The 24,232-nt window shown below is 52.8% G+C and overlaps 1 protein-coding gene across 1 annotated transcript; it reads right to left on the bottom strand.

Moving 5' to 3' along the window:
- Positions 1 to 5,311: 5,311 nt before the first annotated feature.
- RAB1B (RAB1B, member RAS oncogene family) lies at positions 5,312 to 23,539 on the bottom strand. The gene is made up of 6 exons (XM_075005398.1): positions 23,447 to 23,539; positions 9,876 to 9,948; positions 8,664 to 8,759; positions 8,321 to 8,416; positions 7,345 to 7,476; positions 5,312 to 6,894 (listed from the first exon to the last, which is right to left on the bottom strand). Exons 1-6 carry the CDS (start codon positions 23,458 to 23,460, stop codon positions 6,700 to 6,702), a joined length of 606 nt encoding a protein of 201 aa, XP_074861499.1. The 5' UTR covers positions 23,461 to 23,539; the 3' UTR covers positions 5,312 to 6,699.
- Positions 23,540 to 24,232: the final 693 nt, after the last annotated feature.

Raw genomic sequence — 24,232 nt, 5'->3', positions numbered from 1 at the left:
TTAAGCTTAACAAAGGAAGGTGAAGGAATGACTTGATCGCAATCTGTAGGTACCTCCAGGGAAGCAGAAATTTGATAATGGGCTCTTAGATCTCATAGACAAAGGCAGAACAATAGGCCAGGGTTGGAAATAGAAGCTGGACAAAGTCAGACTAAAAATAAGACCCCCACTTTTACCAGTGAGGGAGAGTTACCATGGAACAGTTTACATGGGTGGCAGAAGAATCAACCTCGCTGGCAGCCTTTAAATCAAGACCCAATGTTTTTCCATGAAAGATCTGCTGTAGTTCATCCAGGAACTGGCTCAGAGCAGCCTTTGGCTTGTTGTATAGGAGGTCAGACTAGATGATCACAGTGGTCCCTGCTGGCCTTGAAAGCTAAGAATGTGTACATGTGCACACCTCCTACGAAAACCCTTGTACTCAAATGCACACAAGCACTGTCCGCACATATGTGCAACACCTCACTGCAAATCCCCCTAGCGTAGCTAAACACACAACTGTCTGTGAAGTAGCACCCCCAACACAACCCTCCCCTATACAGACATATGGTGCACTGGCACATAGCCAAACACAACACCCTCAATGCACCCCTCCTTCCACTCCTCACTGGGGAGACAGGGCAGGGAGCTAGGCCACTGCTGTGCTGGGAGGCGCACAAACACCCCAATGAAATATACACACCACTCATACCATAATCTTTACAACTACAGCCCACGAATATAGACGTGTGCCCTGTACACCCTCCCCAGCCGTAGCCACAAGCACGCATCTCTCTCCCTTTGTGCGCATCTGTGTTGCAGAGCACCAGGCCTGGCCTCATTGCTCCATGCCCCTGGAGCCTGGAGGGGCACTGTCAGAGCTAGGGCATGCAGCCTCAGGGAGCTTGGACTCAGGGCTGAGGACATGGGCTGAGCTGTGGGCTGGGGTTAGGGAGCACTGGCAGAGATGAGGGAGCCCAGCACTGAGCTATCCAGGCTGTACGAAGGGACGTAAGGTCATGGGCACCACATCACCGCCGAAAGCTGTCAGGCCTCTGGAGATGAGAAATGTCCCTTATATGGAGCTGGGGTGCTCGTTTGCAGATTTCTGAGCATGTTTTTGGATTAATTAAATATTCATAATCTGCTGTAATTACATGATGATTCATATGAGCAATACTTTTAATTGGAATGAAATGTATTATTCAAGGTCTGGTTTACTTTACACCCAGTGCCCGCTTGGGTGGCTGCCTTCCCCTCCACAGCATGGCACAGAACAGTCTGTGACTGTGAGAGAGAGACTGCCCCCCCCATCTGATGGGGCACAGGAGTGCCGAGAAGACTGGGACTCCCAACTGTGACCCATAGCCACCATCTAGCCCAGCCCTGCCCACCCCCAGCTCTGTTGGTGCCTCTCCATCTCAACACCCAGCTGACAGCTAGCCCAGCCCAGGCCTCAGGGGTGCCCTCAAGCTTGATGCCCAGCTCTCTGCTACCCCAGCCCTGAGCCCCTCCCTGTACATACACACCCACCTCCACCATCCCCGCCCCTCCTGCTCAGCTTGGCTGACGCTTCTTAAATGTTTGCAGGGTTCCAAGCCAGGGCACAAGAATCTTGTGTACAGGGGTTGTGCTGGAAGCCATTCATCAAAACTAAACCCTCTGTGTGACAAACAACTTCACACCAGAGGGTGCAGCCACCCCCACAGCACCCCCCTACTTCCAGGGCCTCACTTCCTCCTGGGTACAGAGGGCAGGGAGCTAGGCCAGGCCCTTCAAAACTCCTGGCCTTCCAGCATCACACCACAAGCTTTAGCACAGGCTTTCTGCACTCCAGTGTGGAAACTGACCCTCCTCTGGTTGTGCCTCATTAGTGGTAGAAGTTGGTGGGTGAGCAGCAAATTAGGCAGGGATTGAAGGGAGAGAAAGGTGGCTCTCATGATTAAGGCAGCAGAATTGGAGTCTACCCTTGCCTCTGAAGCACCGTCAGGTCACTGAGGGCAAAACGCTCACTGCAGTTGTATGTGCTACCAAGAGCCCACGGGACTGGCTTGCAGAAGCGCTCACCACTGCAAGTGGATACACAGGAGGAGGCTACTGCAGCAGTCAGGCTGTGTGGTCTGCAGGGCAGAGATTGAATCCTGCGTCTGCCAGGGCTTACTGTGTGGCCTTGGCTGAGTCACTGCCTCAGGCACCTTTGTGTAAAACAGGGATCGTGCTACTCTTCTGGGAGAGTAACTGGAAGCAGGACAGCAGAGTGGGTAGAGTGTCTGCCTTAGGATCTGGCTATAAATCCCTGGGCTGCCCGTTTCTGCATCTCAACTTCCCATTGCTAAGATTCAGCACAGAGCCTTTCTTAACAGCGTGCGACTAGATGTGAGGAGGCCTGAGATGCCATGCCGAGGGGCCTCCCCCAGCAAGGGACCCAGCGCAAGGAGGCAATTGGTAGCCCTGAACTGGGGGTTGAGGGAAATGCCGCAGAAACAGAATAGGAAATTTGCTCATTTTCCATTTTGCCAGGTTGGAAAATGATGAAAACAAGCCCTTTCAAATCAAACACATCATTGCTCTCGGGGCTGACAAAGGGAAAATGCTATTTCTGCTAAAAGATTTGGTAAACGTGGTAGGAAAAAAAAACATTTGAAAAACAAGAAGCATTTGTGTGTGTGTACGCAGGTGAGAAATATCACCCCCAGCCCCAACCCTGAAACGTCAAGCAACTTCCTGGGAGATTCCTGAGCCTGGACCTGCCAGGGAGTCTAAGAGCTGCAAGGGTACAGATTGGGAACATACAGGGTAGAGAGAGGAACACACTCCTTCATTCCAGCCTTCGCAAGCAATGACCGAGGCAGGGTCCTGGGGCAACCACTGAGCGATGCTCAGGATTCTGTCCCTAATCTCTACTTGGCACATTTCCTAGACACAGCGCCAGCAGAGAGAACGTCAGCTGGCAAAGCGTAAAAGGTTCTACAGGAGAAGTGTTTACAGCCATGACCCTGAAAGGTTCAGGGAGTTCGAGGAAAGAGATGGTGCATGAGCACCATCAGTAACCATATGGTAAAAGCTGGATCCCAACGCATTGGCACAGGCAGGCAGACCTCAGAGTAAAGGGGGCAGCTGCCACTGTGGCATTTCTAAACTGAGGTTTGGAGTTCCCAGCCTAGCTCACGTGTCTTTAGTGGTGTGGGGGTAGGCTACATCCCAGATTTTTCTTTTTGAAAGGAAAAAATAAGTTGCCACCTACAAGCGCACACTGCTCACTGGGCGCTTCCCTGGGACGTCACCCAGCCTGTTACCATTTGAACTAGCAGTCAGGGAAGGCTGTTATCCCCCACCTCCAGCAAATAGTACCACCTTCCTCTTCCCGGGCAGAGCTGATCCCAATGCTCTGGTATGGAGCTAGAGGACACTACTGCTAGGAGAGGGGGAGGGGCTCCCCAATGTAGTGCTGGATTTGATACCCCAGCACAGTGGTAGGGGGTGCTTTGCCCAAAGCTATGGCAGGGAAGTTCAGATGGAATTAGGGTCTGGGTACTGCTCGTAGATTGTGTAGCCCTATGGCAGGTCCTTAACAACAAGTATCTGTGCTTTGTGCTCTTTGCACAAAGCACATAGCATGAAGGACACACGAGGACCCCCTGAATCTAGAGCACCCAATTTACTAACTGCACACATCATGTCAAGCTTAGCTCCAGGCGCAGCTTGTCTGTTGAGGGTCTGAAACAAGACTTAGGGAGCTTAGGAAAGAACTTACCAGCTATTTAAAGAGATACTACCCCCTGCCTCATGCTGAACTAGCAGCTGTGAAGGGCACAGGATTATTAAAAGCAATCAATAAGCAATTCCAGTATGGCAGGTTCCCAGCCCAGCACCAAGTCCCCTGGGCCCTTTGCATATCAGCCAGTGCAGCTGTCTTCTACCCAGGGTCAGAGGGGAGGTGCTACAGGAGAGGCTCCAGGCACAACTGATGAATACTGTCCAACTGTTGTTGCTAAAATCCTGCCAGACCAAGCAGCCATACATAGGACATGGCCACATCGAGCCACTTACAACTCAGCCAGCCATCAGTTTCTAAGAAACACCACAAGGTGCATCCTCAGCCCTGGGGCTACCCCACCCCATTTCGAAGTCCACAGGAGAACCTTCCAAAAACGCCACTGGAATTTCTTTAGCAAAGGATCCCACAGGCTGGCTGTGGAAACACCACCTCCACCAAGTGGCACTGCCGTCAGCCACTTCCACAGCAAGCCCTTCCATTTTCCAAAGCTTTTGGTAGGCTTTTTCTAGAGGGATCCTTCACTTGATGCTGAAATACAGCCAATGCTGGGTGAGCATGGGGTCATTGAGGCAGAAAATCTTCACCCAACCCTGCTGCAGCTGCCTCCAGGTAGGGTGGAGGGCTGGTCATACAAATGCTCATTGGCCACTGAAAATGCAGCTGCCCAGAGGGTGGGGGAAAGACACCACCACTCCAGAGTCCTTCTGCAGTGTTCCTGCACCTACTGCAGGGATGCAGCTAGCAGGTGTTGGGTCACACCCCACCCAGCTCATGCTGCTGTTTTACCTCCCCTCACCACAATCTTATTTCTTGACAGCCAAAGGCTTAAAATAGTGGATTGTTCTTGGCAACAGGACACAATAGCTCATCCTGAGCAGCAGGAATGTGCTTCACCTTTCCTCCTCCCTCACCTTGCAGCCACAGACTAGGGCTGCACTGAATAAAGCCTTGCTATTTCCTCTGCAGGCCAGGGCTGGGGGCAAGGAAAGGGAGCCTGATGCACCCCCTTGGCAGAGAGAGGGGATTAAGAGCACCCTTGCAGCTGCAGTGAACTGCACTCCCCTACCCAGCTGCTAGACCCCCCCCTGCAGGTAAGGAGCCTCCCCACCCCACCCCCAGTAAATACTGCAGGGTCCTGCCTGGCTGTGGGTTCCTCTAAGGGGACTGAGGTAAGGAGGAGGGGTTCCCAGGCAGGCTGCACCCCTGCCCCTCCCTTCAGGTGGTGCCTAATTCCCCAACCCCACATGCTCCCAGCCTGGGGCTGGTAGGAGTTGCACATGCTGATTCCAGCTCCAAGCGTGCTTGTGGGATCAGCCCACTCTGCCCAGGCCGGAAGCAGGGTGCAGCCCACAGCTCCCCTGGAGAGAAGAGCAGCAATTGAGATGCTTGTTTTCCAGCCCCCAGCCAGTAGTGAGCACAGGTCCAGCACCTGGTTGATTTGAGGGCAGCTGGTACCTTGCGCCTCTCCCCGCCCACCATCCCATGTTAGCCATGCACAGCCCAGCAGAGCTGCTCCAAGAAGAAGGGTGCAGGCTGCGGGAGCCTCCCCACAGAGGCACTCACTTCATTTATTTTTCATTTTTAAATAATGTCACTGGTGGAAAAAAAAAGCCAACAAATGAACCGTCCTGCTGGCTCCTCCCACTGCACTAAGCACAGCCACGGCCAGGCCCCGGGGGAGGGTGGTAGTGGCCAGGCACAGCCAAGGGACATATGTTCAGGCCTCCAGATTCTTGCCGGACAGGGGAGGTGCTCATGCTGGATGGGCCAAACACTGCAGAAGGGTGAGATGAGCGGCAGTGGACAGCCCTCGGTCTGTCCCACACACCCGCCCCACAGAAAGTGCAAGAGTGGGGGCCCCCCCCCGGCAGGAAGAAGACAGCTGCTCAGTGTATTAGCCCCTGAGAGCTGAGGTGTTCAGGGATCCTGAGCCAGGAGGAGACCGGAAGAAGGGGCTGTAAAGGGAGCCCATCGGCCCTTATCTATGCTACTCTGAATACATTCAGTGAGCCTGGCATGGGGTGGCCTAGGGCCCTTGGCTGGGAGACAGCTTCAGCAGGGCAAGGTGAGGAAACTGAGGGCCCAAAGAGGGACACAGATGGTGGCAGAGAGGCAGCAGGCTCTGCTCAGCCTTCCAGGCTGAGCCTGTAGCACAGCCATGCTGCAGCACCCTGGGAGAGGCTGCAGAAGGGGTATAAATAGTAAACTAGAGCAAGGCAGGAGCATGAAGGGGGACCCCAAGCTGCAGCAGAGGGAATTAAACAGAAGGCTGCACTGCTTGGAGCAAAAGGAATGAGAAGAGATGGGGAACAAGGACAATACAGACCCCCTGAGCGGAGGCAGGGCCACAACCCACAGATGAGCAGCTCAGAGGCCTAGAGCCCGAGCTCCATTATTTCAGAGACAAGTGACTGCCCCCTGGAGGCCAGACAGCAGAACAGCTCCACCCAGCCCAGGTTCCAGCTTAACCGCCCATGGAGTTTCCTAGGATAAGATGGGGTTGGTAACAGGCTCAGCCCTGAGTCCTCCCACCACCACACCCAGCACTGGAAGAAGGGGGCTGCAGGCAACAGAAGAGCAGAGGCTAGGGGGGGCAGAGGTAGGGGCAGCCCCATAAAACCAGCAGGAAGGGGAGGGGAGGTGCAGCAGCAGAGAACCCATGAGAGAGAGCCAGGAATCCTGCCAGGCATTGGGCCCAAGGACTGGGGTAAGGGGGAAGTTCTCATGGGTGGGAGTGCACCCCTTGCAGGTCTGTCCCCACCACACACGCACCAAGGGTCATTAACACAGGCAGAGAACCCAAATCATCACCCCACAGGAGAGGTCCCGTCCCCCTGCATGGCATCATCCGGGAAAGTTGCTACTCCACAGGAGGGTGGTGCTAGACAGCACCAGGTTGGACGGTCCCCTCCCCTTCCCACCCCATCCTTCAGTCCTGGGCCTCAGCAGCAGCCTCCGCCCGCTGGTTTGACTGGAGTGCTGTCGATTCTGAGGTTGGGTCTGTCCCCACCAGTGGTGGCGCCGGGACCCATGCGCTTCTTGATCTCTGCTGCCATGGTCATGAATGACTGCTCCACATTGGTGGCATTTTTGGCGCTGGTCTCCAAGAAGGGGATGCCCAAGGAATCTGCAAATTCCTGCACAGCGGCAAGGAAAGGAGAGAAGGTTACAGGCAGGCAAGGCTCCTTCTGTGGAGCAGAGGTGGGGCTGTCGTTCCTTCCCAGGAGTCACCTACCCAGGAGAACTTCAGCACTGTGCCAGGTAGACACTGACTGTTCAGATACAGCTCCCAGGAAGGAGATCTGGTCAGTCAGCCCCCTCTGTAGATAGAGGAACAGAAAGCCCATGCCTGGCTTTAGCTCAGGAGAAGGGGAGGAGCAGCTGAAAAAGGACAAGTGCAGACCCCAAGTGGTGCTACCTGGTACTGCACAAATATGCTGCATTAGGGACAACCAGGCCTTTGCCTTGTGAAGCTGATCAGCAGCAACTCACTTTGGGCTCTGTCTGCATCTGCCAGACACAGCAGATGCCAGAGCCAGAAGGGGCAGTGCTGCTCAGGCCTGTGGGGCCCACTGTACCCTGCTCACCTTGGCAGTGGTGTAATCCACTACTTTCTTGGTGGTGAGGTCACACTTGTTGCCCACCAGCAGCTTGTTGACATTCTCACTGGCGTAGCGCTCGATCTCTTGCAGCCACTGCTTCACATTGCTGTAGGACTCCTGCAATGGGGGTTGTGGGTTCAGTCACACAAAAGCAGAACCCCAGTCCTACTGACAGCAACACCTGCTAGGGAGCGGGTCCCCAGTACCCCTCAGCAAGGATTCATCTCCACTGCAGAGGCAGGAAACGGAGAAGAGGGAAGCAACTGGCACAAAGTCACGGTGAGTCGGCAGCACAGCTAATAGAGAACCCCTGAGACTTACTCCCTGTACTTGCTCTACCACCACAGCCCTTCCCCCATTCAGCACCTGTTCTTCAATACAGTTATTATGGATGTTCTTCCCACCTACTGCTTCTGAAGCTGTCCCATTCCCTAGTCAAAGTGAACATGGCAATGAAGGCAGCACAGTCCCCTGGGCCTGGCTTTCCAGCCTGCTCTTGGGACCAGTCATGGGTACGCCAGTTGCTGCCACAGCTGTTTGATGCCCACGTAATGCTTGGGGCAGATGCAGAAGGAATGCAACGCTCTATGTTTCAGGAAGGGGCAGTGCCCACCACAAAAAGGTGCAGGAATGGTTGGTCACTGGTCCTGAGCAGTGCTTGCCACTCTTCTAACAACCTTCCATGTCCACCAGCCTGTAAAGAACCAACAGCTCTGGGAGCATGGTCTGGTTTCCACTGGTGCCACAAAGCAGGCAGCATCTGGTGACCAGTGAAACACACTTACAGCATTACTCTAACCACAAGACTTCCCTCCTGTAACCAGAGCATAATGCAGGAGTCCTGACTCCAGAGGTGCCCAGTAGGAGGCCAAATGCCTGAACCTGCAGTGGTCCTGGATGCAGGGACATCAGGGACCTGCCTGAGGACCTGCAGAACCAGAATGCCTAGGGGTCACATTACCTGATCTGTTACATCATACACCACAATGATGCCATGTGCCCCTCTGTAGTAGCTGGAGGTGATGGTCCGGAACCGCTCCTGACCAGCAGTATCCCACTGCAAGAGACAGGAGAAGAGGTGTTGGACCTTGCCATTATTCTCTTCCAGGGACAAACAGCACCCCCCGGAAGGTAAAGTCCCATATTCCATTCCCCAGGCTCCAGAGCTAGCCAGTCCCCACTCTGGGGTAGGATAGGAGCTGGCACTCCCAAAGGGGAAAGGCCCTGTACCCCATTCCCTGCTCTCCAGAGCCAGTCCCCCGAGATCAATGGAGCAGCACTGGGGGCAGGAACCAGATACTCACAATCTGTAGTTTGATCGTTTTTCCATCCAGCTCAATGGTCCGGATTTTGAAATCCACCCCAATGGTGCTGATGTAGCTCTCTGTGTAGGTGTCATCCTGGAGGGTGCAGAATGAGGCAGTTAGCCAGCACCTGGCGGTCAGGGCTCCTAACACTGACACAGGGGACTCTTCTTCCTCACTTAATTCTAATGGCGGAGGCCTGATGCCCTGGATCTAAAGGCATTAACAGCCACCACTTAAAGGTGGACAGATGCCAGCCTAGTGCTGGGCAGAACAAGGTTTGGGATTCCTTTACTGGGGCAGAGGAGGGGGATTAAGTCATTTGATAGTTGGGAGATCCTGGTCAGGAGAGCTTAGCTTCCAGGAAGGTTCAGCAATTAAAAAAAAAACCTGCTTCAGTGAATTGTCATTCCAGCAAGACACTCCTTGGTAACTGGACATAGCCAAAGGGCATGCGGCAACAGCCATTCAGCAACAGCCATTCAGCTGCCCTGTAATGCTTGGTACCTATAGGCCAAAAATGTTTCATTGACAGATACAGACTATATGCAGCCAAACTCTGGGAACACTAGGCCGCACATGACAATGATAGCTAAGTTTAGGACAGAAAGTGAGGCCTATAACCAGATGTGGAGTTAGAGGTGACCAAATATGATCACTCAAGATGGAAACTGACCAGGACACACAAGCAATTATTAAGCCTCATGGCACAATGTCAAGGATGCTGACTGACCCCAAAGGGCTCAGGGCCCTAGCTTTAAGTCTTACTTCTATTAGCAACATCTTCTTGCATTGCATTGGGGCAGCACTGACTGAGGGCACACAGAGATCCCTACTGAACTTTCCCTGCAGCTTAGCACCTTCCTTTCCAGCATAATGGGGCACTGGGGTCAGACTGAGGGAAGATGGCAGCCTATTATATCTCTGCTGTTCTCTGGAGCATGAGTGTGTGTGTGTGGGGGGGGGGGGGGGGGGTGGTTCCCAGCCAAGCACTAAGAGGCTTCAACCTCCTGATCTGGCAAATTTGACTAGGACACTGCAGGATGGTAAGATTTCATAAAAATGCTCTGGAGTGATAGACCAAGTAAACACATCTCAGACACCACACCCTCACTGCACCAGTTCTGGCAGAGCTGTGGCCAGCCTGCCACTCTATGGCTAGCTAGGATCCCGTGGACAGCTGAAGGCTCTGCACAGGGTAGGGACACTCACAGCAAATCGCAGCAGGAGACAGGACTTCCCTACACCAGAGTCTCCAATCAGCAGCAGCTTGAACAGGTAATCGCTGAAACAGACAGATGAAGAATGAGGGCAGAAGAGCAACTCTGGACTTTTCTAGTATTATGGACAACTTGAGACCTCTCCCCTGCTCGGAGAGGGAATGATTCCAGTGGAAGAGTAGAGGGTCACGCTCCCACCCCCCAGCAGGAAAGGCCCGGAGTACCTCCAGTGGGGATAAGCATACATGGTAGCAAAACTCTAATGTAAGGAATGGGGGCTCTTTATATATAGCCCCTTAGTCAGTCCCAGAGATCTGAGCAGTCAGGACTGTTCATTGCCACCCACAGCATTCCCAAGAGACAGCATCAGATGCTCCCCAGGGGAATTAGTTAGAATTCATGACCCTTGACTCTTGGCCCTCCTGCTCACTACACTAGAGCTCAAGTCCCCTCCCAGAGCCCTAATTCTAACCCTCCCCCTTGCTCGTGTGCAGCACTGATCCCTACATTTGGCCCAGGCAAATAGGACTTGCTCACAATAGCAGTATCTTACACGGCATGGTCACTCTCCTGCCAAGCCTCCAGAGGACACCATAGGGAATGGGATGCCAGAAATACAGGGGAGCAGGGAGAACAGCATAGAGTGCTTGGATTTGCTCCTTTGCCTGCTGCATGAGCAGGGGCAAACTTTGTCTTGTGGGTCTCATACAGATCTTGTTGGGGTGGGGTGGGGAGGGGAGGGCGCTTAAGAGACCCCAGAGATTAAGAAATTAAACAGCCATTTGGAGCTGGACACCAGAAAGGCCTGTTCTGACCAGCCAAAATCCCAGAGCCTTTCAGCTAGACCAAGCCTAAAGGTCTTCACACAGCCCCTGAAACGCAGCCATGCCATGTGATTAGAGAGTCAAAAGCCCACCGTCACAACAGGTTTTCAATCCCCACACAGCCACGAAAGTGCCCCCATGTACCAGCTAGGGCTGTTGGCTCTGCTGGGATTGGAGTCACCACCCCAGGTCACATTGCAGCCTGTGGGGGGGGGAGGAGAGTGGAGTCTGAGGGCTGGGGCTATTCTCAAAAGCTCCTGAGCAGACAGGGCCTGGGTATTTAAATATTTAGGATCCCACTTGGTTGTGACCAGCCTCTGGCCTGCACAGCTCTGGGAAACTGCTGCAGAGCACAGATCCCATAGGGGAATGTCACAACTCCAGAAAGGGGGAAGGAAGAGGTCTTTTTCCGAGAGTCCTGCATGCATGGTATATCACCACGCAAAGCTGAGCTGGCCTCTAGGGCTGGCCATTTACAGGATGCAGTTGCTCTAGGACACTAAAACATCAGCCCTGCCAATGCTAGGGAGCTGGGCACCTACCCTAGACTCACAATGCGGTTACATTTACTTCCGAGGTCAGTGGTGACCCTAAGCAAAGGGACAGCTAGGGTAAGGCGGGCAAGCACGGAAAGTCTCCAAGCTGGTTTAAAGCTCCCTTCGGGTGAGGCAGAGAGAGATCAGACATGGAGGCTTGACTGAGAAGTGAGCGAGCCAGCCATTCCCCACTTCACGCCTGGCCCTCTGGGTGGGTTATGGACTGCTCTGTTACCCCATCACTCAGAACAGCTTCAAGCCCTCAAGTTCCAACTGGCGAGCTCAAGTCTAGTCAGTTTCTCTGCTTCCCTCAACATACTGAGGCAGCGAACACAGCCACAGCAAGGGAAAATACCCATTTGTACAGTCACTGCACATGTAATCACCACGCCAATACATTGCCATGGCAATGCCACATGCAATGAAGCTGGCACCACCCATTCTGCCCAGCACAGCAGCAATTCACTCTCAGCCACTGAGGTCCTACACAGCTGCAAAACCTCCCATATGGTGATAGTGACGCAAGGGTGATCAAGGAGAGGTTACAATGCCCAGTCTGACCACAGACCATGTGAACAGACAGGCCAAGTGGCATGTCCTTAAAATAAAGGCAGCTTAGCCCCAGCTGGAGACCCTCTCCACTCCCTACTCCTGCAATGGGGGTACTGGCAGTAAGTAAATCCCTCAAATGAAGAAACCCATGAGACATTCATAACAGCCTCAGCCAATTCCAAGCTCTCAGACAAATTGTCCCTTGCTCCAAAACACCAGAGCCCCTAATGGGGTTAAAGAGCCAGAGTTCAGATGGCCTGGAAGTTAGAAGCTGTAGGGCACTGTGGTAAGTCAGAACATGGATCTAGTGGTCACAGCAGGGAGCTGGGACTCTGGAACTCCCCTCTCAAGTCCTAGATGATGGGACAATAAGAGTCCCTATTCTGGGCCTTGGGCTGCTTTAGCCACTAGATCCCAGTTTTTCCACCAGAACTGGGGAAAGAACTGAGGAGTCTTGGGTGCCAGCCCTCGGTTCAGGTCCATCCTGGATACCAGTAGAACAGCTCTCATCCATGCAGAGGCTCCGATTTACCACAGAGAAGGATAACCTGCTTTAAGGTGTCATTCAGCCCTTTCCAACCTGTCTGAGGTCCTGGCCATTGAACACCACTAACAACCCAGCACAGAACGCCACCAGCAGTCATAGGTATCCTCACTTGCTTTCCATCCACCCCACAAGCCAGGAGGAACTGAGCTGAGAGGTCTCTGCATAGGCCTTTGTTATATTACAGAGGCATGACAGCACCCTTCCCAAGTAGGAACCTAAAATCCTGTTTCGTTTAATTGGTTAAACCTAGTGGTTAACCAGTTGAATGTTGGGGGGCACCTGGGGAGGCTGCTGCAGCCCATACTGGTGAACTAACTGGTAAGCCTCCTCCGTTTAGGGTAAGGCTCACCAGTTATACTTTAAACATCCCTCATCTCAAGTACAGGCCCACCTCCACCTCTCTGGCCAGCTAAGCAATGCAGCTCAGCGCAGTTGCAAAGCCAGCATGCAATGCTTATGCACAGCACCCTTCATTCCAGAGCAGGGTGCAGAACGACACCACAGTAGCAAGCTGTTTACATAGCAGCCATGGCCTGGTCCTTGCTCAGTGTTGCATGACAACATGGACAGAAGCTAAGGTTAATCAACACCCCCCACCCCCTTAGAGCACAGCACCAGGCCACTAGATTCAGTGCCAGTTCACAGGCAGCATGCCCCCTACAGAACCACCATTATCCCATTGGCAGCCTAGGTTTTCCGTGGGGGGTCACCCCTCCTATCCAAGCAGTCACCCTGCCCAGCCCCACTTTGCTCTGCTGCTGCACCACACTACTGTAGTTTAAATCCATGCTGTAGCCACCTCACAAGCAGTAGAAATATGAGATGCTGAGTGCTCCCAACTCTCACCTCACACTCCTGGTGGGGATCTGGCACTCCCCCAGAGAAGCTGCATAGCTATTGGGCACACCGGCTATGCTCAACTCCTGCTTTACAAGTGCAAAGCTTTTCTAAAAAGCTCATTAAGAGCCAACGCAGGGTAGCCCTGAATACACATCAGGCTTGGCATAGCCAGCCACCCCCGCAGCTCACCACAAAGCCCAATTAACACCAGCCCCTGTCAAGCCTCAAGGTCTCGCAAATACTCAAGCTGGGCTATCAAGGTACCCTTGTGTAGTAGCTATTTGCCACAGGACTTCTTGTTATTGGGGGGGGGGGGGGGGGGGGGGGGGAAGTGAGCCCTGAAGCTCTGGTGCTGGCAACAGGAGAGAGAGCAAGATCCAGGGAATCAGTTGCCAGTAAACTGGAGTCTGATCTCCAGACTCAACTCCTCAACCATGAAAGCAGTTTACACCAGTTAGAGACCAATGCTATGTGCCAGGTGCTGTACAAACAACAAGGTCCAGATCCAGGGATTCTCCCCCATCAAAAACTAAAGCAAAATGTCTGTAGTGGGATTTGCACCAGAGTAGTAGCTGCTTAAACTGCTGGAAGTTAGAGCCAAGTAAATTAACACTGGAAATAAAGAGGCTCGCGCAGAAGTCAATATTTTTCCCCTCAGTTTTCATTTAAGACTTCTCCTGCTCAAAGCTGCAAGGGATGGGTTACCAAAGTGCTGGCAAGTATCAGAGAGGTAGCTGAGTTAGTCTGCATCTTCAAAAACAACAAGAAGTCCTGTGGCACCTTATAGGCTAACATATTTTGGAGCATAAGCGTTTATGGACAAAGACCTGCTTCATCAGATGAAGTGCTGGCAGGAGGGCTGCAAGGAGTTCACTCTGTGGCCAAGGGAAACAATAATGGGAGACTGCAGTCCTGGCCCAGCAGCAGACCCCAGTTGTGGGAGAGCCTATCCCACCAGTAAACAGCTTCTGTCTAGAGACAACTCCCATATTCTTGGCTGGTGATATTCAGTCCCTGCAGGCACGAGACTGGTGGATGCCTGAAGTCATGGCAGGGCAGATAAGAAACCACAGGCTAGAGCTTTAAGGAGCTTGTGCCCAACTCTGGTGGAGGTCACCCTACCATTGAATGGTTCTTGCCTGGGATGACTGGTTCTATGACTGGAAACACCTTCTCCCATTCCTTTGACCTGCAGGGACGGGGCATCACCAACCCCGCTCACTCATTCACTAGTCAGGAGCACAGGAATCATCCCCTGGAAGGACCTTTACAGCCAGGGGGTCTCCCTGCACAAATGAGGGTTTAGCTTCCTCCAGGACTGCTACATGGAAGCCCTCTGTTCCACTGGTCTAGCAGCACTGAAGCCTCCCCAGCCTTTGCAGCTGCAGAAATTGGGAATCCCTGGCCCTGTGGAAGCAGAGCTTGGTTGTCACACCTCAGCTCATTTCACTCCTGTGACAGCAGGGATGCAGAAGGTACCACATGGGAACAAATACTCAAAGGCACATCAGCTTATTTATCAATTCCAGTTTGTCAGCTGAAAGATGTCAGTTCTAGATTTTGGGGGGAAAAACCACACGCACAAACCACCAAGTCCTGCCAAACCTAGAAATAAGGCACCAGTTTTTTTTTTTTCCCTTTTAAAAGCCAAAGGAGCTTTTAAATCCAGATTGGATGCTTCTCTGGAAGACACTTTGCCAAACCCAAATGACAGTCACCCAGTAATCCATGTATTAAATCCAATCTCTGGCCAGTGACACAATAGACCGACAAGAGGATCTAGTTGTCCCTTTGGGACTTAAGCTCTGATTTTTATGTTTGGCTCAGTCAGTGAGCCATCAGCTAAAACCAGATTGTGGTCCCTTCTCTCCAGCTGCTCAAGCCCCCTGGGGTGACATAAGGATCAGACAACCCATGCAAGGGTTGATGCTGGCCAAACAAAGCTAGCTTAAGTTTGTTAATAAAGATACACATCTCATAGAACTGGAAGAGACCTTGGGAGGTCAGAGTCCAGTCCCCTGCTCTCTTGGCAGGACCAAGCACCAACCCTTCCTCCCCCCGCCCCAAGCTATTTGGCCCAGATCCCTAAATGGTCCCATCAGGGGCTGAACTCTCAATCCTGGGTTTACCAGGCCAATATTCAAACGAATGAGCTATGCCTCCCCCCAACACATGGTTCACAAATAGTGATGGGACCACACTTTAATGGTGTGGTCAGGGTCAGCAATAGACTTGCTGGGATCAATGGCTAAAGCCAAAGCCTGGTAGTTCCAGCCTGGGGCAGTGAGCATCAGGTCCTGCCTTCCCACCTCACCTGATGGCATGTAGTAATTTGTCAGAAGGGGATTGCAATGCAGTGAAGTCTGAGAACAGCTGTGTTAAACTGATGCAGCATCTACAGCAGCAGTGCCCATGTAGCAAAAGTGCAAACATAAAACGAGGCCCACTGTGAGTAGCACAACAAATCACTGCCAGGAACAGGACAATTTTATAAGCAGATGCCTCGGAGAAAGAGCTGGGCTGAGGGCCCCACTTCACTGCAGAGTTAGCTTGACTTCCAAGGCAAGGGCAGTCCCTAATTTGAGCCCTGTTCAAACACAGACCCCTTCCATCAAGCATGGAAGTAGTTTCAACTTAGTCTGTCTTGGGCTACAGCTCAGGTAAGCACAACTCAGCAGCTAATAACTCAACCACCCTGCAGCATGGGTGCAGCCTAGCTCCACTGGAGTGCAACAAGTTCTCCAGAACCTTGTCACTATTCCCTATGTCTTGCCCTAGATAGGACAGACCGGTTTTCCCACAAGGCTCAGCTGACTCCAGTGCTAAGACCCATGGGATATGCCCCAAGAATTTGATAAGTGGTCAAAGGACATACTGTTCTATAATATTAATGGAGGGGCTGTGGGGCCTGGAATGGAGATGGGGTGCAGGAATAGATTCTGAACTGTGGGGGGGTGCAGAAAGGGATGCAGAGGGTTTGGGTTGTGAACTGTGGCAGGAGGGGGTTGTCCCAGAATCCTAGGGCTGGAAGGGACCTCAGGAGGTCATCTAGTCCAGCCCCCTGCTTCAGGCAGGATCAACCCCAACTAAGTCATCCCAGCCAGCACCTTGTCAAGCTGGGACTTAACCTTGAGGGATGGAGAGTCCACCACCTCTCTAGGCAGTGCATTCCAGTGCTTCACCACCCTCCTGGTGAAACAGTTTTTCCTAATGTCCTACCTACACCTCTCTCTCTCTCTCTCCAGAGCATTACTCCTTGTTCTGCCACCACTGAGAACAGCTTATTACCCTCTTCTTTAGAGCCACCCCACCCCCCACAAAGTTGAAGGCTGCTATTAAATCACCTTTAAGTCTTATCTTCTGTAAGCTAAACAAGGCCAAATCCCTCACCCTATCCTCTTAGGTCTTGTGCTCCAGCCCCTCCATCATTTTTGTTGCCCTCCCCTGAACCTGCTCCAGCACATCCACACCCTTTTCATACCGGGGGCATGCCCTGGGGCATGGGAGTGAGTGTTAGAGTGGGGTGTCAGGCACAGGATTTGGCTAGGAGGTGTTCAACCTAAGCAGCTCCTGGCTGGTGACCCAGTGGGACCCTCAGGAAGGTTCCCTGCCTGTTGTGTTCCTACAAGCCCCTCAAAGCAGCCAACTGCTGAGTCCAATGTGTACGTCTGTGCATCATACTGCCCTTAAGGGAAGTGGGGGAGGAACTTCCACATGCTTCCCACCCCTACACAAAAACAATCCTCACAGCTTCCATTAGCCTGAAACTGGCCAATGGGAGCTGCCTGAGCCATGGTTGCAAGCACAAGTAGCTCTGGGAGACCCCCACAGCATGCACTGAGTGGAGATTCACAATCTGGCCTCAGCAGCCTGCCACTCTGAGCAGCATTCGGAGGCTTGCAGGCAGGGAACATGCTTCAAGGGTCCTGCTGGGCATAGGACCTTGGTGGACCAGAGGATCATGGTTGGCCAGATCTTGCCTGTGGGGCTGTATTTTACTTACCCCTGCCCAAGTCCTCTGTCCCATACACTGTACAAATATGAGTGGCAGATCTCCAGGGCTCTATGCAGCTGAATGAAGGCCCAGTGGATGAGGCCCCTGACAGCATCTCTCCTGCTTCCCACAGCCCCCACACAGGGACCGGGGGAAGGGAGAAGTGGTGTCTGCTTCATGAAAACAGTTTGCTTCCCAGCCTAAACACTGGAGGCCCCCACTTCACAGCTGACTCACCAGGGTGCACGAACAGACATTTCATCAAAAAGCTGGGAGTCAGGACACTCTAGCTCTCCCTAGCTCTGGGGGGCACAGCAGGCAAGAAATCAGGACTCTGCCTGTCTCCCTGAAGAGCACTGTTTAGGGGTTAACAGAATCCCTGGGTTCTATTCCTAGCACTTCACCCAAGGCTGCACAATTGTGGGCAGGGTCCTTGCCTCCCTACTTCAGTTTCCCCACCTACAGAAAGGTGCTAATTCTCCTTAATAGCAGTGAAGATTGCAGGATCCTTTGATAACAAGGGTGGGTGTTGTACATCACAGCAGCTCCTGTCTCACTTCTTAGAGAAACACCTAGCTTCCCTAGCATCTGTTGTCTGCACTTGCAGCCTGATTGTTCCAGCTGATTTGAGGTGAACTGGTGTCCTACTGCTGCTGCCCCCGCCAGCTGCGGGCAACAAGGGCCGCTTCCCCCACAGGTTGGCAGAGGCAGAACTGTTTGCGAGCAGACCTGAGGCATAACCTGGGCAGCATTTCCACAGGCAGATCTTTGCTGCACAACTGCTTCTCTGCCTCTCCCTGCAGGCCTGCCACAGACATCCAAGGTTTGTCTTCTGAAACACCTGTCAGTTGGAACAGGCTCCCAGGCTTACCTCAAAACTATACCCCGGCCACTCCACAGATCCATGCCAAGCTGGGTTCTGTTGCAGCAACTAGCCTACTTTGTGAGTTTACAAAGCACCACAATAACCCATAACAAATGTTGATGGGAAGAGGTGCAGAGAGTGACAAAGACTGAGTCAGTCCAAATGAGGAGTTGTGCTGATTTAACTAAAATGGAGTTAGAGGCTGGATAACAAGTGAACCAAAACTGGTGTCAGAAATTAGAACTACAGTATTTGATGGACAAAGTAATGAAGGGTATTCCACTCATCACTCCCTTTTGGGGTCCTAAAAGGAGATTTTTTGGGGGGAAGCTAGAGAAGGCTACCATGATGCTGGCTGACTAAAGGACAAGAGAAAAGGAACAAGCAAACTTCAGTGTCTTGGCTGCCAAACTCACTATCCCCAAGGTCTTCCGGCCTCAATCCTAGTCTAGGAGCAGTCCAGAGATAAAACTCAAACACTGCCACCCCTACTATGTATTAATTGAATCTCAAACACCAACAGGAATGTGTTACTTAAGAGTCTCATCACTCCTTATGCCCTTTGCCTTTCCTACTTTCTTCTGCTCCTTTTGCCCTCTATTTAAGACTGTCTCAGATGGCCAAAACTGTGTATTTCACAGCACTGCTGTAAGCTTGTGGCCAGAAACAGGCAGCTAAAAGCAATGCCCTCGCATCTTGATGCTTGCAAAAATTAGCCAGCAACATGGGGTGGGGAACCTTTTTAGGGTTGAGGGCCACTGACCCACAGGGAAAGAAAAAGCCAATCAGGACCACACAAAAGTTAGGAAAAAAATTCCCCCTCACTGATGCAGGCCCACTCACACCTCATTCCTCTTGTGCTCCTGCCCCAGGGAGCACAGGAGAAAGAGGACAGAAATACAGCGCTTCACCCAGGCCATATTAATTCTCCTGGGGTAGCAGATTTTACAGCCCCCCCCCCCCCCAAGCTATGGGGTAGGGCCAAAAGTGAGGGGTTCAGTGTGCAGGAGGGAGCTGCAGGTGCAGAGTCTGGGCAGGAGGAGTATGGGAGGAGAACGGGGGACCCTTACGGCTCTACAGTCACTCCTATTGGCTTGAACCATAGCCAATGGGATCAGTGGAAGAGAAACCTCCAGGCAAGCAGATCAGTGGGGGAGAAACCTCCAGCACTTCCCTGTGCTACCATTCTCCCAGCCTTGGGGGACAGATTCCTCATTCTTCACTAAGCCCATGTGCTGTGCCTGTGTTTCTGCAGCACAGGCTACAAGCGAAAAGTCAGCTGAGATAGAAGCTACATTTTCTAACTTCTGTTCTTCTCTCCCTTCTTACGTGTCTTGTTTCGTCTCCTGGGACACAGGATCAGGCTTTAACTTTTCTTTTGCACAAAGGGCAGTCACTCCCATCTTTAATACCACATAGGAGACTCACCTCCATAGATGGAGAAAGAACAAGGGATGTTGTTAAAGTGTTGAAAACCCTTTAGCATTTGAAGTATCAACAGATTTTCCTTTTTCTGCATTTGTAATGTGTTTAGGAATGGTGGTTGTGTTTACACCATCGTACTAAGCAGGCTGAGGTCTTCATATGCCTAATCCCCATACTTGTTTACCACTGTTTAAGGATGGACAGTGACTGGGTTAACACCCTTAGACCACATATTTCATCCAAACCGAGGCAACAATTCTGCTCTGCTCCCCAGCTACAGCAAGACAAATCCTCCTCTCATCCTCCACTGCCATCTAGTGTCCTGGGGCAACCCCTCTGTTTTTGATGGATCCTCTCAGTACTGCGCAGGCAAGCAGGGGTTTACCCTGCACATTTCAAGCAGGCAAGCCAGGAGAGAACCCAGCACCAACAGCTGCCTGGGGTGCTTTGCTTTTCTTGGTAAATAGCAGGCATGGGGAACGGCTAAGACTACTAAAGGCCATAGAGGGCAGGACAGGCAAAGATTCACAGATGAAGTGGTGGGCAGACTTTCCTCACAAGCAAAGGGAGTGGTTTTCAACACAATCACCATGCGATCTCACTCAGAGCTGCCACAGGTCCACAGACAGAGGAGGAAGCCCCACCTGCTGGGGATGTTAAAACCCCACCGGGGTGAGGGCCACCCTGCTTCGTTGGGACCCAGATGTACCACTGTTCCTTTGGACAGTTGATATGAAGTTAATATACATGCCCAGCTAGAACAGAAACTTTGAACAACAGAGACAGGACTTTGAGAAGCTCCAAGCCATGCCCACACCAAAGAACAAAAGACAAGTGAGAAGGAAGAAGAGGCCTAATGGAGTTGAGGATTCATTCTCCCAGCACTGTGCTCACCAAAGCCCTCCACGTGTGCGGAGATGACACTGCTTTCTCAAGAGCACAGGGACTGAGTGACTGCCATTGTTGTGCAGGGCTGGAATTTGACACGGGAAGAGCCCATTACCTCATCCAGCCCATGCAGAATGGCTCCTTAGTGTTTGACATAGTGCAGCATTAGCCACTGGGGTGCAAAGCAGCCCTTGGAGATTGCTCCCCACAACTCAGGACCCCTGGGTTCTAGCCTCCATTCTGCCAGTTGCCCCCTCTGCAATATAGGAACAATAATTGACCAAACTTAAGTCACCAAGTGTTTGTTCCACCTATATGTAGCCCTTAATCCTATGGGAAATCCAGACTCTGGGAGCTCTCAAGTCAATACCCCAGCAACATTCAGTTGCCATCATGGAGTGAGTGTGCTCAGCTGCTTCTGCCCAGAGCATCAGCACCACCATAATGGCAAGACTTAAAGTCAATCCCAAGCAGTCTGTCAGCAGCTACCATGTAGTCTCTCCCCTCCATCAAATCCTGCTCCTGCCTCTCATCCCACCCTGCCTCTTATAAGTATCAAGCTATCGGTACACACTTAGTTCCCTGCACAACACAGGCAGGAATGAGCACTGATCCACTGTCACCAGTCCACTGGAAATAGAGCTTGGAAACTTCTTTGGAACTAAATACAACTGTTGCTGATACAATGACCACTTGCCCAGAACTGACAATCAGCTGCCTGTGAGCTAGGTTGCAGGGTACCTTTCTCCCAGTGTTAAGTTTCAGCTGCACTTACAGCAGGGGAAAGTAATGGAAGCTCTTATGGAAAAGCCCTCCAGGATGGTTAAATGCAATGGCAGCCCTGTGTGGGCCCTACCTGAGCCCAACTAGGTCCAAAGAGGCAAAGGCAGAGCCAATACTGCAGTTTCATGGTGGGATTCCAGGCACAAGGCTTTGAGCATTAAGCCCAGCTACAGCTAGTGGGTACTTAACAGACATCATCATCCCCAGCTTGATGCTGCTGCAAGATGACAGCAAGACCTTTCTTGGACTGCACCAGGACACATGCAGAATGCTCCCTGCCCCACACAAATGTTTTTGCTCTAAATGGCCCTAGAGTCCTCTACGTCATCCACATGCTACTTCCGGGGACAAACACATAGGGATCAGCACCATGAATTAAAAAAGACATTTGATTGCTTCTGGCACTGGAGGTTTGTTACATCTGGTATGTCAAACCAATGGGTCAGCACAGTCTTATATACTGTCTGTATCCTCCCTCATTAGCCCAGGGACACAGTCAAGTTCAACTGGCAGCAAGCAACATAAGCACCATTTCCTGAGTGCATTTTGCTGGTGGTGAAGGGACAGGAAGCCCTGACTCATGCTAGCTCCTGTTGCTTTCCCTTTGATTCAACATGAACACAGATATTTTGAGGGTGGCACCAACCCTAGATTTCAGTATGGGAGCTTGACTAGCTATTCAAGACGACATACCTAAGGGTAACACATTCAGCAATAAAACAGCGCTCACAACCTGAGATTGCCCCAAACTCCCTCTGCCTGCCCTTATTTCTCAGGTCCACATGCTCCTCATGCCTTTCACACCATAGCCATCTCCATGGATTTCAAACACTATGCTGTTTAAAAGCCATAGATACAAGAAAGAGAGAATTCTGTATCCACTTTAAGCTGCAGGGAGAGGGGCTTAAAGGTAGCAAAGTGGAATAGGTCCAAAAGGGCTAGGAAAAGAAAGAGCACTGGGCTCCAAGAGGAAAGTATGTGTGCTAAGTCTCATATGAAAGTCAAAAATCACAGGACTTGCCTATCAGTGCCACATCTTGGCTCTGACATACAGCTATGAAGAGTTACACAGTTCAGTTTAGAAAACCAGCCAACACCTTTTCCAGAAAGCCTCTCACCACAAAGCCACCTGTCATTGGTACTAACCGACTGCTCTGAGAGGCCAAACTCCTAGCTATTCTGATCAGAGAGAGACCTCCAGAGCTATCTGAGCTGCCACTGCTTGGTCTTCTCCACAGTCCTGCCTACAGCCAGCAAGGCTGCAGCTTCCCTACCTGCACACCTAGGTGGTGATCTCTGTAGAGCACCATCCCGGCTTCCTCAAGCATCTCAGAGCTACAGTCACCTACAAGCTCTGGAAGCTGTCAGTGCTTGGTCAGTCTCCTAAGGAGGGGCACTCCATATCCCTTGCCGTGGAAGCATCAGTGGAGAACTTTAAACAGGCCTATGACACACACAACCAGATTCTTCCCTTGAGCTCTCAAACAGCTGCAATAATTAGCAGTGGGACACCTTTATTCAGCCAAGATATTGAAGAGCAGAGCCTCGTGGGGTAAGGCTCCAATCCTAGAGACCTGCACGGCAATGTAACAGTTTTAAGGGGCCCAGCTGTCGTTGGGGATGGACTCTAGGGCCTCCTTCTGCAGGTCACCGGCTCTAGCCAGCCCGCGTGATGGAAAGCTCACCCCCCGCCCCCACGGTCACAGGGGGGCCACCGCCGACACGGCCCAGCCCCACCCCCATGGGCACCAACAGCCCCTCGATGCAATCCTCGGCCCAGGCTCGAAAGGGGCCGCAGCCGGAAGTCCCCTCGGGCCTCAGGGGCAAGGCCGCTCGGGCGCCGACCTGGGCGTGGGGGCCCGGGTGCGGCTCCCCCAGACTCTCTGAGCAGTGGCGGGCCAGGGGCTCATCTCCGCCCGCTGCCCACCCTGTGGAGCCCAGGCGGCCCGCAGCGGGGAGATTCAGCTCAGAACAGCCCCCCCGGCCGGGCAGCGGCTCAGCACCAGGACCCGGGTACGAACCCGCCCACCCCCAGGCAACCCCCCACAGGCCCTCAGCCGCCCGGGACGCGCTGAGGCGGCCCCAGGGCCCGCCCGGGAGTGAGGGAAGGCGGAGGGGCCCGGGCCGGGGCACCAGTGGGAGCCGCCCCGCGGTCACGGAAGGGTGGCAGGGGCGGAGCCAGGGGCTGTAAGGCCCGGGCGGGCAGGGCCCAGCGGGGCGCGCTCGGAGCCGCGGCCCTAGCCAGGGTGAGGAGCTTCAGCCCCCGCTCGGCAAGGGGATCCCGCTCCCGCCCTTGCCCGCATACTCACTACTCGGGGTTCATGGCGGCGCCCCCGCGGTGGTTTCGGCTCCTCCTCACTCACAAGATGGCGGCAACCTGCAGCTCCCCCCCTCGGTCCTCCCCCCAGGGGTGGCTTTCTCAGTGCGCAGGTGTGGAGTCCACCCCCGGGGCACCCTGGGATATGTAGTGTCTCCGCTCGGGCTTGGCCACGCCCCTGAGACGAAGCGCGTATGCGCGAAGGGCGCATGACGTCATAGGATGCATAATTCCTCGAGCGCTCTATGCCCAGATACCGCCGCCCCTTGCGCGGGAGGGCGGGGCTGGACACGCAATCCCTCATGGGATATGTAGTTTTTCTTGGACTCCGCGACTCCCCGTCTCCCGGACTTAGCCCGCAGCCGCAAGGGCGGCACGGGGGAGCTTATACACCAGGTCAAGCTAAACTCAGAACCCATGAGATTCGCCAGAGCACAGGGGAGGAGTGAGTGCAATGTCCCCCCTAATCTTTTGCAGCCATGTGCAGATTTTTTTCCATCTGTGTGCAGAATAAATTTTATGTGCACTGAGGCATGTGCGAATGTGCACCACCGGCAGTAACAAAACAACCGAGCTGTGAATGCTCTGCTAATCAGCTGGGCAGCTTGTGAATCTCTTCTTGGTGAGTACGTAACTTATAAGGAATACTGGGTGGGAGCCAGAACTTTTGGGTTCTAGCCTCAGTTCTGGGAGGGGAAGGAGGGGGAAATCTGTTGGTTAGAACCAGGGTCCGGGACCCTGACGTCAGGGCCCTGGGGCTCTCGTTCTGTAGCAGAGG

Source organism: Carettochelys insculpta, chromosome 11 (genome assembly GCF_033958435.1).
Source record: "Carettochelys insculpta isolate YL-2023 chromosome 11, ASM3395843v1, whole genome shotgun sequence".
NCBI lineage: Eukaryota > Metazoa > Chordata > Testudines > Carettochelyidae > Carettochelys > Carettochelys insculpta.
Note: the sequence above shows the minus strand (reverse complement) of the source record. Positions and strands in the feature narration are given on the sequence as shown.

Excerpts from the sequence above, each read along its gene's own strand:
- RAB1B (XM_075005398.1), bottom strand. Across the intron at positions 8,760-9,875 it reads GTCTCCTGCTGCGATTTGCT|GATGACACCTACACAGAGAG; the intron begins GTGAGTGTCCCT and ends TGCACCCTCCAG. Across the intron at positions 8,417-8,663 it reads AAACGATCAAACTACAGATT|TGGGATACTGCTGGTCAGGA; the intron begins GTGAGTATCTGG and ends TGTCTCTTGCAG.